Here is a 15,825-nt window from a genome sequence, read left to right as displayed (position 1 = left end):
ATACATGGCTTTCAATTTAAGAAAGAAAATGAAATAATGTATGACATTTTGGATAGGTTCAGCCAAAGTGTGTTTGGAAACAATTCATTACATTACATTACATTATAGGCATTTAGCAGACGCTCTTATCCAGAGCGACGTACAACAAGTGCATAGGTTTCATGATGTAGAGGCGCAAAAGAAACACTAGAGTGAAGTAAGGATCGTAGTGCCAGAAGTGACCACATCGATCAGGACTCCAACCCTGTAGAGTAAGCTTGTTCAGCAAGCAAGAATCCTACCAAGTACAAACTAGCACTGGAATCCCACCTAATCATACAAAAACAATCCTGCCAGATACACTAACATAATCAAATTATCCTAGCTAGGTACAATGAGCTGAACTATAGGCTAGGGAGGGGTGGGGAGAGGTGCAGCCTGAAGAGATGAGTCTTCAGTCTGCGTTTGAAAGTGGTGAGATTCTCTGCTGTTCTGACCATCACGGGGAGGTCATTCCACCAGCGAGGGGCCAGGACAGACAGCAGACGGGAGCGGGAAGTGCAGACGCGAAGAGGGGGAGGTGCCAAGCGTCCAGAGGTGGCAGAACGGAGAGGTCTGGCTGGTGTGTAGGGTCTGATGATCCTCTGAATGTACCCTGGTGCTGACCCCTTAGCTGCCTGGTATGCAAGCACCAAGGACTTAAATTTGATGCGAGCCATAACAGGCAGCCAGTGGAGGTCAGTGAGCAGGGGGGTGACATGGGAATGTCTGGGGAGGTTGTAGACCAGACGCGCTGCAGCATTCTGGATGAGCTGCAGGGGTCTGATGGCGGATGCTGGCAGACCAGCCAGTAGCGAGTTGCAGTAGTCCAAGCGGGACAGGACCATTGCTTGAACCAGGAGCTGGGTTGCGTAGGTGGTGAGGAAGGGGCGGATTCTCCGGATGTTGTACAGGAAGAACCTGCACGTTCGACTCACCGCCGTGATGTTCTGGGAGAGGGACAGTCTGTTGTCCATCACCACTCCAAGGTTTTTTGCGGTGGGTGATGATGACACCACAGTGTCCCCCAGGGAAATAGAAAAGTCAAGAAGGTTAGAGGATGGAGCAGGGATGAAGATCATCTCCGTCTTGCCTGGGTTCAGCTTAAGATGGTGGTTATCCATCCAGCTCTGGATGTCCCTCAGGCAGGCAGAGATGCGAGCAGAGACCTGAGTGTCAGAGGGCGGGAAGGAGAGAAAGAGTTGGGTGTCATCGGCATAACAATGATAGGACAACCCATTGGCAGAGATTACAGGACCAAGAGATTGGGTGTACAGGGAGAATAGGAGGGGACCAAGGACAGAGCCCTGGGGAACTCCTGTGGCAAGGGGGCGAGGTGCTGATACTGCACCAGTTAAACAATTCAGTTTAATTGTTAATCAAAGTGAAGAACAAAATCTGAGTAAATCCCAGCCATTGTCACGAACGGCACTATATCATTAGAAATTTTTGTTTATGGCCTTCGGTTCTTGTATTAAATTATGTATTTTGATTTAATAATGATTTTTTTGTGGTTTTCCCCTTCAGCTGTGCCTGTTACAGCAAATATGGCTCTCTTTATGCCTTCTCCTACAGTCTCTACTTCACTTACTGCATTTGCCCCAATTATCCCCCCTGCAATCGCACCCACAGTGGCACTTACTCATCTATAAATCCAGGTCCCAGTGCCAATTGCTTCCCTACCTTTGATGCTAGCATAGTTGCTGTGTGCGCTCCGGCTAATGCTATAGCTTCAGTATCACATGATTGAATCACTTTTGCTATATCAATTGCAGCTGATCCGGCATCAGTACCCAGCAATGCACTACACAGAGATCCTGCTGTTATGCCTGCTAACAGGATTAGAAACATTTTCATTACGCTCTCTTTTTCCTTTTCTCTTGATTTTCCCTTTGCCATTTCCTCTTCAATGGCTTGTGCCACAGCCTGGAGCATCTCATTGGTGTAGTGCTTCTGACACCGTCTGATCAATCGTGTTCATACTTTTACTTCTGTATAGTTGAAGTTTATCTAAACTTCAACTATGCAGAAATGGAGCATCGCGTAGTTCTGGCAGGTCACGAGAGTCAAGCGCTCCGGCCGAATCAGCTGATGGCTCAGCTGAGTGATATTCACCTATCACAGTACATTCACTAACAGGGCGGTCTATTTAAACTGTCTCCCTCTACTCATTCGGCTGCTCCTCCTGCATGCAAGCGCTGCACGTTGCTTCGTAAATCCCCTCCACCACCCCAGCTCCATCCCCATGCGTCAAGAATTTGCATTCTCCATTCCTATGTGTTAAGAATTTGTATTGCTCCATCCCTATGCGTTAAGAAATTGCATTGCTCCATCCATATGTGCTAAAAACTGCTTTGCTGCTGGATCTGTTCTGTGTGTACCCCTCTAGGGGGGTTTGGCTGCTGGCCTCCCGGCTTTATCCACGCGGGCTGTGTGGTTGGCGGGAGAGCTCCAGAACAGAGCCATACCGCCAAACATAACTGTATTGCCTTTATTGTCAATAAAGTTCTACTTGATGACAGTGGTCCTGACAGAAGTAAAAGTATTCTCAAGTAAAGTATTGCATGTTTAAATTACATTTCTGCAGCGTACTATTTTTCTACTTAGGACTATTACTACTACTAATAAACTATTGGTACAATTTTTTTTTCCACATAGGATCTCATGAATAATTGAATTACAGTAAAATTACCTTAACCTATTTAACAATGGGGACCATAATTCAGGTGATTGTCTTGAATAACTTCAATAAATTCATATGTGTTTCATGGATATGAGAAATATATTTCAGTTGTTTCACTCGCAATTGCACTCATTTCAGATTCTGCCCCTGTGGTGTAGACGACAGTCTGGATCTATGATAGATGTCTTGAACCTTCTCACATTGTCAAACAAATATCTCGAAGAAAAAAGATAAAAATAAAAAAAATGCTCAAATCATAACAAGGCAAACTCAAGCCCAACAGGCAAAAACAGATGGGCATATTGACCTGCTAAATTTAACATTACTTAGTAATATGAGTACTCACACAATGTAGTGTGTCCAACTTTACACTTATAAAGGTTCACTAAAACATCTCGTTTTTTAAGCATTAACACAAAACGATGGACCTCAATGCATCGCAACAACGGACACGTTGTACAACAGGTACATTGGTCAGCAAAATTTTCCATTACTCAAAGATCATTCCCTGGATCCCTCGCACTACTAAAGGAAATCACACAATGTAATTGTGTCCAACCTCACATGGGGAAAGTAAATTCCACTGTTTGGCTACTTACATAAAGTGCTTGGTGCACGCTTCAGCAAAATGCCTATCTCCAGTCTTCATAACAGTCAAAGCATGTGACCGAAGTTCCCACTGTTGGTCAAAATAATGCACTGTTACCCCGAGGTAACTGTGATTGCTCAGTGAAGTCCAATAGTCTCTGATGAGGGCAACTGTCGTAGTCTGAGGAGGGCATGGCTTTTTACATAAAGGTGTATAACTTCTGAACGGTTTGACCTAACACCACACAACTTTGTAGGCATATCAGCTCACATACGTGGAGGCTAACCCTCCATTGTTGGCCCGATCAAACAAAATGGCAGTGCTAGAGAGCTCATTTCCGGTTTAGGCATAACCACTATGCCGATTTTTTCTAAACTCGGCACATTGGTATAGGGGCACTCCAAATGGACAGGAGCAAATATGAAGGCGATTGGCCATAAGGTGGTGCTATCATGAGCGAACAGGTGTGGTTTTTGGACAGTTTTGAACAAGTATATCTCCTGCCCCATTTGAGCTACAGTCATGAAATTTTGGACATATGTGCAACTCGTCAAGCGTAACACGTTTCCCATAAGGACCCATAAGCTCCACCCATTAGATCTTCCACAAATGAGATTTTTTTGAAAAATGCTTCAAATGCTACTAATCCTGTATGATTTGATTACACTATGCAACCTCCTGTTCTCTTGTCACCAAACTTTCCATAATGGCGTGTTGTGCTTGCTGCTTGGCCCCCGTAATCGCTACTTGCAGTTATATTTGTTGTTGTTGTTGTTATTGTTGTTGCTGTTGTTGTTGTGTCTAATAATAATGACACATTATTTTGAATGTCCAGTGTTGATAGTCAACTTCATATCAAGCGAATATCATTTGTGTGTCAATTAACACTCTGTTGACACTCAGTCTTGTTAAAAAATATCTATTGACACTCAATAAAGTTCTAGACTGCTCACGCTCCACTGAGTGAGCAGACATCAATTGAGCATGAAATATTGCTATCTACTGTAAATGGCCTGTCTGCGGACATTTCAGTAAATATGAATTCAGTTTCAAAAAGAGTCAACTAATCATGGCATGACTATCAACATATCATTTACCCACGTTTTCATCATCAAGTGACATCATCAAAATGTCATAGTTAAGCACCATCTCTTGGTTGTCTACGTGTTGACTATCAACAGACTCTCAGCAAGTTGTTACTATTAATAGATGCTAAACTGTTGATTTAAAGTTGAGTGTCAGCATTGGACACTCAATATAAAGTGTTAACGTAAAAATACAAATATAATCATAATCATCATGGTAACCAATACAAAGTTATACCGATTTAAAATGACAATCCTTGGCATGTTTTCTAGGGTCAGCTGATCTGAGGATTGTCCTATTGGGCAATACAGGAGCTGGAAGGAGCAGCACAGCCAATAGCATTCTGGGAGAGAAGGTGTTCAAGACCTCTTGCTCTGCCAACTCCCAAACAGTAGGATGTGAGGCTAAAACAAAAACGGTTGGTGGGAGGAGCATCACTGTGATTGACACACCAGAGTTTCTTGATAATAAGAACCCTGGTGAAGCACTGAACCCCAAAATAGTGGAGTGCATCAGAGAATGTTCCGCCAGACCTCACACCTTTGTTATGGTGTTGAAAACTTCCAAGCAAACAGCAGAGGAGTTACGAGTGATGAAGAGGTTTGAGGACTGCTTTGGAGAGGAGGCTCTGAAGTATGTTATTGTCCTCTTTACCCACGGAGACCAGCTCGACGACCGCACGACCATCGAGCAGTGTGTGAATAAAAATGAACGCCTGAAAACACTTGTCCAAAAGTGTGGAAACCGGTTTTATGTCATCGATAACAAATACTGGAACAATCCCACTGAAGGCCACAATGATGAGAGAAGCAACGCTGCTCAAATCAAAAAGCTGCTGAACACGATTGATCAGATGATGAAGCAGAACAGAGGACAGGACTACACCGAAGAGATGCTCAGAATTGTGGAAAAGGCACAGTCTGGGGGTCAAGCAAAACCAGTGCAGAATGTGATGAAAATGTTTTTGAAAACAGGAGCAGGGGTTCTGTTATTTCTTACTGCATGGTACGCACATACGACTATTTCTCATGATACATGTCGGGCCATAGCAAAGGGAGCTCTGTTAATGGCAATATTTGGTGCTGGGGCATATGTAACTATACCCATTTTATTCCCTGAAAAGCCGAAGGAAAAAGGCAACTAAACCCAATACTGATGATGTGTAAGTCACAGGAAAAGAAGCAGAGACAGAATACTAATAATTTATTGACCAGTGGTAGTATTTGGATTTATTAGTAAGAAGAATACGATTTTATTTTTTAAAATTTCATTTACCGAATTACTTTCTCTAATGTCATTTAAAGATTGTCTACTTCATAACTGAAGGGGACCTGCAGGAATCTTGCCCGATTTTTAAAATCCTACAGGAATTACCCTCTCATATTAATAGTTAAGATACCTTTATAGATCCCTTTAGGAGTGTGCATTGTATTTAGGGAATGACATTTCAACTTAAGAAAGCAAATTCCTATAGAATTTTGAAAAATACTACACAATCTGCAGTGTTTGTTGGTCATATTAGACAGCTACCACAGCACTGGTTCCTAGCTAGTTTACTTGCAGTAAATGTTAACCTGCTTACTTCTTAATCCCAACTATCTTGCTGGCTGCCTTTTCATACGTTTCAGTGGCTAGCACTATGTGCATACTTTTCCCACCTTGACTCAGACAACCCCTTGACCCCTTAGAAAGTGTCTTGTTAAAGTCACAAGTGACCTTTCTGGCCTACTCTCCATCCTCATCCTCCTTGACCTCAGCACGGCTTCTGGTAACATCTCTCACTCCCTCCTCCATCAAAGAGTATCTTCAATTGAAAAAACTGGAACTGCTCACCTTTAGTTCACTTCATGCCTCTGAAACAGACAGCTGTTTATCTCACTCAAAAACCACCACTCTAGCCATGTCCCTGTTGCACATGGTGTCCCCCAGGGGTCAGTAGTGGGTCCACTCTTGTTCATCGTTGACCCTTTTCCCCTCAGTTGCATTCTGACACATGGAATAGGGCAGTATGGTTCTAGATAAAATGACTATCACAATTTTCTTGCTTAGAATTGAGATCACGATTCTTTGGGACACTGACATTTTTAAATAAGAATAGTCTTTTGATGCAGACAGAAAAATAACAGAAATTATGATAGCGACTATGTGCACACGTTTGAGACAGAGTGAGAGAGAGAGATAGGTTTGGCTTTTAAAATTTCAAATAACATAATATAAACTTAATATTGCACATCGAACATGGGGCATTGGTCATGTAATACAGTGTTTTTCAACCCTGGTCCTGGGGACCCACTGCCCTGCATGTTTTAGATGTTTCCCTGCTCCAACAAACCTGATTCAAATGAATGGGCCATCATCAAGCTCTGCAGTAGCCTGATAACGACCCATTCATTTGAATCAGGTGTGTTGGAGCAGGGAAACATCTCATGTAGGACAGTGGGTCCCCAGGACCAGGGTTGAAAAACACTGGTGTAATACAGTTTTTTGTGCATTTTATCTACATCATTTATAATTGTGGATATGTGTGCTCTTTGTTTTGAGCATTCAAACTGAGAATATTCATGGCACATATTTGTAATGTGCAGAACTTGTCATTTAAATGATCTTAAAGAGCAGGTTGGCCTTTATTGTAGGTTGTGCTGAAAGCTAACATGGTGTTAACAGAGTGGTGTATCGTTTTCGTGCACTTGGTGACTAACACTTTTTTTTCCTAGATTTAATTTATTGTTTAATCTCCCTAACATGCTGTAAAGAAGGACACTGTTTACTTGCCAATTTTTCACATTGTTAGCACACTGGTTAATCAAGAAAAATGAGTGAAAACACCAATGATCAGTTTCAAGGGAAGTTTTACAGCCGGTCCATTTTGAGCTCACCAGTTGTTACTGTGCAGTTATATCCATTTTATAAAATCATATATCTGGTCGATTGTTCTTATTGGTCAATTTGCATTCCAGTCGTGACAATAATAATAAAGGCATGGGTAAATAGAATGTTCAAGCATTTTAAATACTGCAACCTTAATAGTTGCATTGGCCTACACCAGTGGTAACCAGCCCTGCCCCTGGAAATATACTACTAATAATAATAATTTATTTTATGTAGCGCTTTTCATGAACCCAAAGACGCTTTGACCTGACGTACTGTACCAACATGTAGGTTTTCATTGCAACCCTCATTTGGCACGCCTGACCCTGATAATTAGCAGCTCAATGAGATCTCTAGGGTTGGAATGAAAACCTACAGGAACAGGGCTGTCCTACACAAACAGTTCACAAGCACAAAGTTCTGGAAAATGGAAATGATGTAACAAGCAGTACATTCACTGGGAAAACAGACGAAGAACACCTCCTGCTCAGCCAATCATAATCAAACCTCATGACCCCCTCCCTTCATTTGAGGAGGGGGCAGAATCATTGTCATTTAGGAATGAGATTGCATAGAGGTATGAATCGAGATTGTGGTTTTTATGTTGTTATTATTATTATTATTAACTATATAACTATGTAACTTCCCTTTGTGATTCAAGGATTGATGTTTGCCAAGGAAACCGAAAAAGAACTTTCTCAAAGCTTCTCAATACATCTGCACACACATGCATGCACACACACGCACATATACAGTACTTCCGATATACCCTCACACTCAGTGTCTCTTCTGCTCAATTCACTGTCTCTTCTACTTATTTAAATTGTCTGTCTTGAGTTGCTGCACTTCAATCCTGGAGCAATGCGACATAGGGGCGACATAGCTCAGGAGGTAAGACCGATTGTCTGGCAGTCGGAGGGTTGCCGGTTCAAACCCCGCCCTGGGCATGTCGAAGTGTCCTTGAGCAAGACACCTAACCCCTAACTGCTCTGGCGAATGAGAGGCATCAATTGTAAAGCGCTTTGGATAAAAGCGCTATATAAATGCAGTCCATTTACCAATGCCCTTTCTTTGTGGTTCTTATGCTCAAGGTGGTGCTGGAAATTAATTTATACAAATTAAATATGTCACGGATCACTGGACCTCTTAATTGTACCCCAGGTATTATCACCATGCCGATATTTAATTTGTAGACTCTTACCTGCTTTGCTTCTCCCCCTTTAACCACCCCTTTCCCCCTCCACCACATTCATAAATCAATTGCTGCACAATTTATTCTTAACCTTGCTGACTAGCAAGTCTGCATGGTGATAGTGCATCTTCACCATGTTCATGGCCCATTGTAGTTTCAGGGCACAACCAGCAGGTGTCACTCTTAGCACACACATGGTGCACAGCTTTGTTTATATTGTTTCTTCAAAAAGGTTTACTGCGGCATTCGGTTCGACAGTGAAGCGGATTGGTCTCGGCAACGCTGGCTGGTGGAGAGAGCACACGCACCTGGGTTGTGTTCGCTAATCAGCCCAGGTGCTTAAAGGTGTGCTGCTCTCCAGAGTTCAGGGCCGAAACCGGGAGCTCACACCGAGAGTGCCTTCCTTTGTTTAGTTTTAGTTTACATGTTTAACGGCACAAAACTAAAGTAAACCACCATGTGAAAGTAGGAGGAGCTGGTCTGCTGGAAAGCAGGCCAGCTACGTGGTCACTCTGTTTTACTTCCTTTTATCTTTGTTATTTTAGCTTATTCGTTTTTACCTGGAACCCATGAGGGAGAAGGCTGAAGATCATTTATTTTATGTCATGTTTGTGTGGGTGCGCTCTGTCTCTCTCTCCTTTTCCATGAGATAACCAACGGTGATTCCCGGAACTGCCGTGTCTCCCTCCCAGGGGTGTCACGCTGGGCAACACAGGAGCTGAAAGGAGCAGCACAGTAAACAGCATTCAGGTGGTGAAGGTTTCTTTATGATAAATCACGGGGGTTTAACAGATACGGGAAACTGTGTGAAAAAAAAAAACTGGATGTAAGTTTATTTATGCACTGTATGCGTTCTTTTCAATCAGATAACATGTAATGTGGCTCTCACTCAAACATAAGAGACTCCTCAAATACAAATAAAAAAGTCATGTACAGTACTGTGCAAAAGTCTTAGGCACCTATAAAAAAATGCTGTGCAGCTAAGATGCTTTTAAAAATAATGAAATGAAAGGTTATAAATATCGAAAAAAAATAATAGAAAGAGCAGTAAATAGTTAAAAACAAAATAAAATCAATGTTTTGTGTGACCACCCTTCACCTTTAAAACTACATCAATTCTGTTAGGTACACTGTCCGGAAGTTTTATAAGAAAATTGGCTGGTAGGTTGTTCCAAACATTTTGGAGAACTTGCCACAATTCTTCTGCAGATTTTGGCTGTTTTGCTTGCTTCTGGCTGTCCAGGTAATCCCAGCGACCCAAGGTGATCAAGGTTTTATCTGGAAAGTAGTCTATTACTTAAAATATTACTTTATTTAACAAAATACAAAAATGTATCTGTAAAATTTCATTTTTTGGAAAATTCATGTTTGGAAATCTCAAATGTGCTCTTTTCTACTGACACACTAATGCAGAAAACAAAAAATAAACATCTAAGACCAAATATATACTATATATTCTATTTAAAAATCTAGGGTGCCTAAGACTTTTGCACAGTACTGTATATTATATGTTGTTGGGCATTTTGACAGTTATGTTTATTTTTCGATGTAGATGTAGTAAATCAGACAGTGTATTCACAAATGTTTTCTGTGATTATCCCTTACAAATAAACCAATTAAAAAATAAATAAGTATATATTTTTTATTCACAAAGGTGGCCAAGATATTTGGAGAATTGGTTAAAAAAAAAGTAGAAATGTGAACATTAATGGGGAAAAACCAAGAGTAATTTGTGTGCAGAGTAAAACATGTTTTAATACATTTCCAGATGTATTTGCTAAATAGTTCAATAAATGTGTAAGGAACAAAGAGTAGCAAGACAATACCAAGAGTAATTCATCATATATCATCATTTGTCTATTAGCAGTCATAAGCCGCGTTTCCACCAAAATTACCCGGAACTTTCAGTCCCAGGAACTACTTTACCAGGAACTAAAAGGTTCCTTCAGCCAATGGTTGTCTGCGTTTCCACCGGGGTCTAAAGTACCGCGAAGATTAGGCAAATTAGCCCACTGACGTTGTCGTCGGTCCATCTGTCATATGATTTCTTCTGTAACCCCATACTACCACCGAAGTAGCCTACATTATTTTCTAATAACCGGGACAGCCCGGAGGGGTTTATTCCACATATATACAACGGGTTACCAACAATGACTATATATGGTTACTTTTGTATTTATTGATTTTCATATATCCTCTCAAACACATTCATTAACAGCAGAAAACATGCACACGTTGTAAACAATTTGCTGTTTTATTACTTTCTCGTCGTCAATTCCATATAGGCTAATCGCAAAATGACAAGAATAGAACGAAAACTCGGACTTGCGTGAAAATGTAAATTAGTAGTGGTACAGCCACCGTTTGCTTTCCTTCGAAGTTACTGCTAGCCGAGCAGCGAAGTGTGCCCTCCAGATGCGAACCATGCACCATAAATGAGTCCATAGTCTTCCTGGTCTTTTCGTGAAATTGAAAAATGGCAGTAAAATTGAGTAAAATTACGGCAGTCTGAAAAAGCTAAAGGGAAGATTACTAGAATTAACCTGTTATTTTACCCGGATAAAAAGTGCGGAAGGTGATTTCCAGTTTGCTTGTACTGTATCACCAATGTTAATTATGCAGAACTACCGCACACCTCACATAACTGTATCAAACGTTTTGAGTCAATTACAACGGGCTAACAAAGAAAATCCGGAAGAAAATATTCAGCAACCGAATTAATCCGTTTGAATGTTTTGGTAGCCTACGTAATATGCTGTCCCAGCACGAATGCTTAGCATTTTATAAAACGAATACTAAAGCAAGAAAAGAACAGAAGAGCACACGTTATAATTCCAAGACGTTGACAGGCTATAACCAAAAGTAGGCTACTGCGCCGCATAACATACAAGTTTGATTTGAAGTTATTATGAAAATAAATTGGTTTGCCGCTGCATATTTTCAAACATGGCGGGTAATGGCGGAAAATAAATACAACACAAATGCTACGAGTACTCGACCAATCGGAAATGTTCAGCGCTGCAAGCTCCACCCAAAAGGTTCCTGTACTTTCGGAAAGTACTACCCCCCGAGCAGGAACGTTTTGGGGGGTAAAACAAAGCCCCCAGAACTAAATTTAGACCCTAGTTCCTGCGGTGGAAACGCACTGAGTTCCTCAAAAGGTTCCTAGTTCCGGGATATAGTTCCTGCGGTGGAAACGCGGCTATATACTGTACATTTCAGTTCATGCCATCCGCACTATTCATGATTCTGAAAATAAGAAAGAAAAGAAAAGGGGTGGAAGCCTAGGGCATTCACCTCCCCACAGAAACATGACATCAGATGACATTTCACTTACTCAGTAATCATGACAAGAAGAGTCACAGCATTATGTTTCCTTTAATCTTTTAGTACAGCAAAAGACAATAATAAATACAACTGGACTATAGCAAGGGACCAGTTGTGTGCAGTATTACAGATACAGATAATTTTGTTGGTTGAACAGAGTTGTCTCTGCACACCCCTAATACATGGCTTTTAATTTAAGAAAGGAATGCAATAGTTTTGATACAATTTAATACATTTACGGTTGGTTTTAGCTGAACTGGCCGATGTGTGTTTGTGAATGATTTCAGTTTTAAATTATTATTGTTGTTGTTGTTATTATTATTATTATTATTTAATTATTAAGTGAAGAAGAAATGTTGATTGAATTCTGGCCATTGTGAGACAGAGAGAGTACAGAAGAGGACATTACAGATCTTTTCCCTCCCCTCTAATCATGAAGTTTTATGAAAATAAACTTAGCCAGTTTTTTTTCCCCCAAGCAGTTTCCTGTTTCTGTTAAACGCACGTGATTTATCATAAAGAAACCTTCACCACCTGAATAGAGCAATCTGATTGGCTTGTTAGCTGGCTGCTCTGCGCAGTTTAACTCTTAATCCCCCAAGCCTTAGAGATGAAGCTCTCACTACCATGTGCCATAATGTTACCAATCAATCATTCCAAGGTCTGAGAGACTGAGGTGTTGCTGGGTGTTTAATAAAGAGGAACTCTTGAACGCATTTATACCAAGAAAGTGCCATAACTGCTGTACAGTGCATGATTTTCCATTTGAGATGGTATTCTAGACACATGTAAATGTATTGCTGTAGATTGAGTGTATTTCTGCAGTAGTAAATGCATGGCTCTGTCTCACAGTTGACCTATTTAACCGTGTCAAAATCACCTCTGTAATTTATATTGATTAGCTGGGAATGTGATTAAAGAAAAAAGAAAATAAGAATTGAGGGGGTGGATGTACTGTTCCATCATAACAGTGATTTGAATATGAAAGATTATATCAATTACATTGTCCAATGCAAAATAGTGTACTTCTGTATAATTGAAGTTTTGATAAACTTTTATTATACTACAAGTATTGTCAAGTAAACTATTGTATGCTTAAATTATATTTCTGCAGCATACAAAATTTCTACTTAGGACTATTATTACTAATAGTAAATTATTAGTACATTTTTTTCACAGGATTCCATATGTGGCACCGCACTGGGCGTCACGGTGCAGGCGGGGCGGCACAGAAATACACAGACTGGAGGTTTGGGGAAAAATAGCCCAACAGGGCCTTTTATTTACCAAAAATTATATACAAAAAAACCAAAACCAAACTCAACAACTAAAGTCTCTTGTCAGAATTAACTTAAAGTAAAGCAACCAAAATTAGGAGTAACGGCGTCCGGGAGACCGCTGAGGGGATCCCTCTTCAAAGCAGGAAGAGGGATGTGGTCCTGCGTCTCCACCAGATTCTGCAAAGTAGGGAAAAAGTTATCAACAGTTTTCAGCAGCTCTCCTGCAGCCCAAAACCCCCTCTCCTCAAGGGAGACAAAAGGCCTCCTTTTAAGCTCCCAGCCATTTCCCTGGAGTGGCGGCAGCTGTGTTGCCTCATTGATTGCAGGTGTGTTGACTGCAAAGGAGAGAGTTGGGGAATTTCCAGTTTGCCGCTCTCCAGGGTCCTGTGGCTGGGCTTCATAGTGGGGCGCTGTCCCGGGTCCTGAAGAGCTGGCCTGGTGGCAGGTTTTAGCTGATGCCTATAAGGCTGGGAGGGGCACTGTGGGGGCATGCCCCGGTCCACGCCACACATGAATAATTGAATTACAGTAAAATTACCTGAACTTATGTAGCAGAAGAGACAATAATTAATGGGATATATGACTATGGGCTCATTCTACCTCCTGGTGGTTAATAGTCATGAATAACTGCGTCCATATGTATTAAGTTTCATGGATATGCAAAATATATTTCAGTTGTTTCACTCGCAATTTGCACTCATTTCAGATACTGGCCCTGTGGTGTAGACAACAGCCTGGATCCATGATATATGCCTTGAACCTTCTCACACTGTCAAATAAATATCTTGAAGAAATAAAACAGGACCTGGTTTTCATTTTGCACTGAACTGTCACTTTGAGAGTCAACTTTGAACATGGGGAGTCAACATCATTGGAGGAAACAGCAGACATTCACCTGTTTGTGATTTACGGTCATACAAAATCCCAGCTTATCAACAGCAAAGGGTCTGTAATTGTGTGTTGTTGTTGTTGTTTTTTTTTTTTTTTTGTTTGTTTTTCCCACAACAAGGCAATGAGGAAATTGAAGAGAGGGGAAGTATAAGGAAGTGTTGGGGGCTCTCTTGTGCTATGATTTTCCAACTCAGGGCTGAGCTGAGCTCTCATTACATGGTCATTATTGTAGAGCTTATTTATTGAGGAAGTGGACTTAATGGACAATATAAATGCACAGTCAGTGTTAATGGTATGGATCAGACAAATAGTACATGAGAAACAAATCCAGCCATATCTCCCTTTTGAATTTTATTGATTTTCCACCACCAGGTAAAACATGACAGTGCAGATATAACAAACACAGACACCATAGCTTCAGACTGCACTAACAGCACAGGGAGAGTTTATTCATACTGTTTGAAGTGCCACCTATTCTAATGAAGTATTTCAGGCAGACATTTTTCTATTTGAAATACATTTATTTTATTTCAGAATCAGAATCGTATTTTATTGCCAAGTACATTTACACATACGAGGAATTTGTTTTGGTCAACACACCGAGGCAGCCATCTGCGGCGCCAACTTATTAGATGAGAAATGAGAGAACAGGAGGAAGGAGGAGGAAAAAAACAGTCCTTTCAATGAAACGAGAGGGCACTCGTTTCATTGAAACGAAGAAAAACCTCAGCACATAGCAACATCATAAAAACATTACAAACATTACAACAAAACTCAAAGACTTGCACATGTGGTAGGGGGTAGGGTGTCGGGGAGGGGAAGTGTCGCAGCACAGACACTGGGGGGAGCGCACAGCCGCTCAGGCGCATCGCATCAACCCTCAGCAGACTGCACTGTAACGGGGGAGGGAGGGGGGGTGGGAGCCAAGAAAGCGTTGAGTAGGAGGTGGTGTGTGTGTTATCTTCATGTGCGTGTGTGTGTAAGTCTATGGACTTCATCTCCACCACAGTCTCAACATTGTCTCTGCCATCTGATACTGATGACGAGGACACGGCCGTTGCCGTGGAGACGACCTCGAAGAGTCCTGATCCAGAGACAAAGTTCCTGTGCTGTTTATATTTGTCTAACCCCTTTGGTCAGTTAGATCATTTATTATTTATCCAGAACCAAGGTCAGAGCAACAACCATCGGCAACAACGTCTTAGAAACACCATGCGGCGTACAAACTGTTGGAAAATGTCACATTAAAATGTCAATTTCACATGGATGTATTTCACTACCTATTGGTGAACTTCATCAAAGCCTGAAAAATGTAAGGGCTAAAATGCATAGATTCATTGTTACAAGCACACAACACAATTTAATGTAAGCGCAGCTAAATTAAAATACAGATAATGGATGTTATACATTTTCACATTACATTTGAAGTTTACATTTGCTTTTACACTTAATTGATTTGCAAGGATGACTTGTTTTTAAAAAGCTCTCTGTTAGTTCAGTCTGTAGCGCATGAGTTTGAATCTCACGTTTGTGGGTTCAAGCCCCGTGTTGGGCGTCCTGTTGTCCTTGTGTGCTGCAGGCATCACAACACTTCTCAGAGATTGTATGTGGTGTGATGTAAGTGTTGGAAAATGTCAGTTTCACATAGATGTATTGCACCACCTAGTGGTGAACATCAAGGCCTGAGGGAGGTAATAGATCAAAATCAAAGATTCATTGTAAACATATTTTAATGTAAGAGTTGCTAAATTAAAATACAGATAACGAATGTGAAGCATTTTCACATTACATTGGGAGTTTATATTTGCTTGTACTCTTAGTTTGATTGCAAAGAAGGCCTGTTTTCCAAAAGCTCTGGGTGGATTTCCTGAAAAAGGATATTAATGCAATT

The 15,825-nt window shown here is 41.0% G+C and overlaps 1 protein-coding gene across 1 annotated transcript; it reads left to right on the top strand.

Moving 5' to 3' along the window:
* Positions 1-3,123: 3,123 nt before the first annotated feature.
* On the top strand, positions 3,124-13,469 carry LOC118214416 (GTPase IMAP family member 9-like). The gene is made up of 3 exons (XM_035394341.1): positions 3,124-3,166; positions 4,649-5,381; positions 13,139-13,469. Exons 1-3 carry the CDS (start codon positions 3,124-3,126, stop codon positions 13,467-13,469), a joined length of 1,107 nt encoding a protein of 368 aa, XP_035250232.1.
* The last annotated feature ends 2,356 nt before the right edge of the window (positions 13,470-15,825 follow it).

The sequence above is a fragment of the Anguilla anguilla genome, chromosome 15 (genome assembly GCF_013347855.1).
Source record: "Anguilla anguilla isolate fAngAng1 chromosome 15, fAngAng1.pri, whole genome shotgun sequence".
NCBI classification, from domain to species: domain Eukaryota; kingdom Metazoa; phylum Chordata; class Actinopteri; order Anguilliformes; family Anguillidae; genus Anguilla; species Anguilla anguilla.
The sequence above is the reverse complement of the archived record's forward strand: the minus strand, read 5'-3'. Positions and strand labels throughout refer to the sequence as shown.

Bases quoted from the DNA above. Each gene is read 5' to 3' on its own strand.
- LOC118214416 (XM_035394341.1), top strand. From the start codon at position 3,124: ATGGACCTCAATGCATCGCAACAACGGACACGTTGTACAACAG. The intron at 3,167-4,648 runs GTACATTGGTCA...CATGTTTTCTAG, and splicing joins ACGGACACGTTGTACAACAG to GGTCAGCTGATCTGAGGATT. The intron at 5,382-13,138 runs GTACGCACATAC...AACCAAAATTAG, and splicing joins CTGTTATTTCTTACTGCATG to GAGTAACGGCGTCCGGGAGA.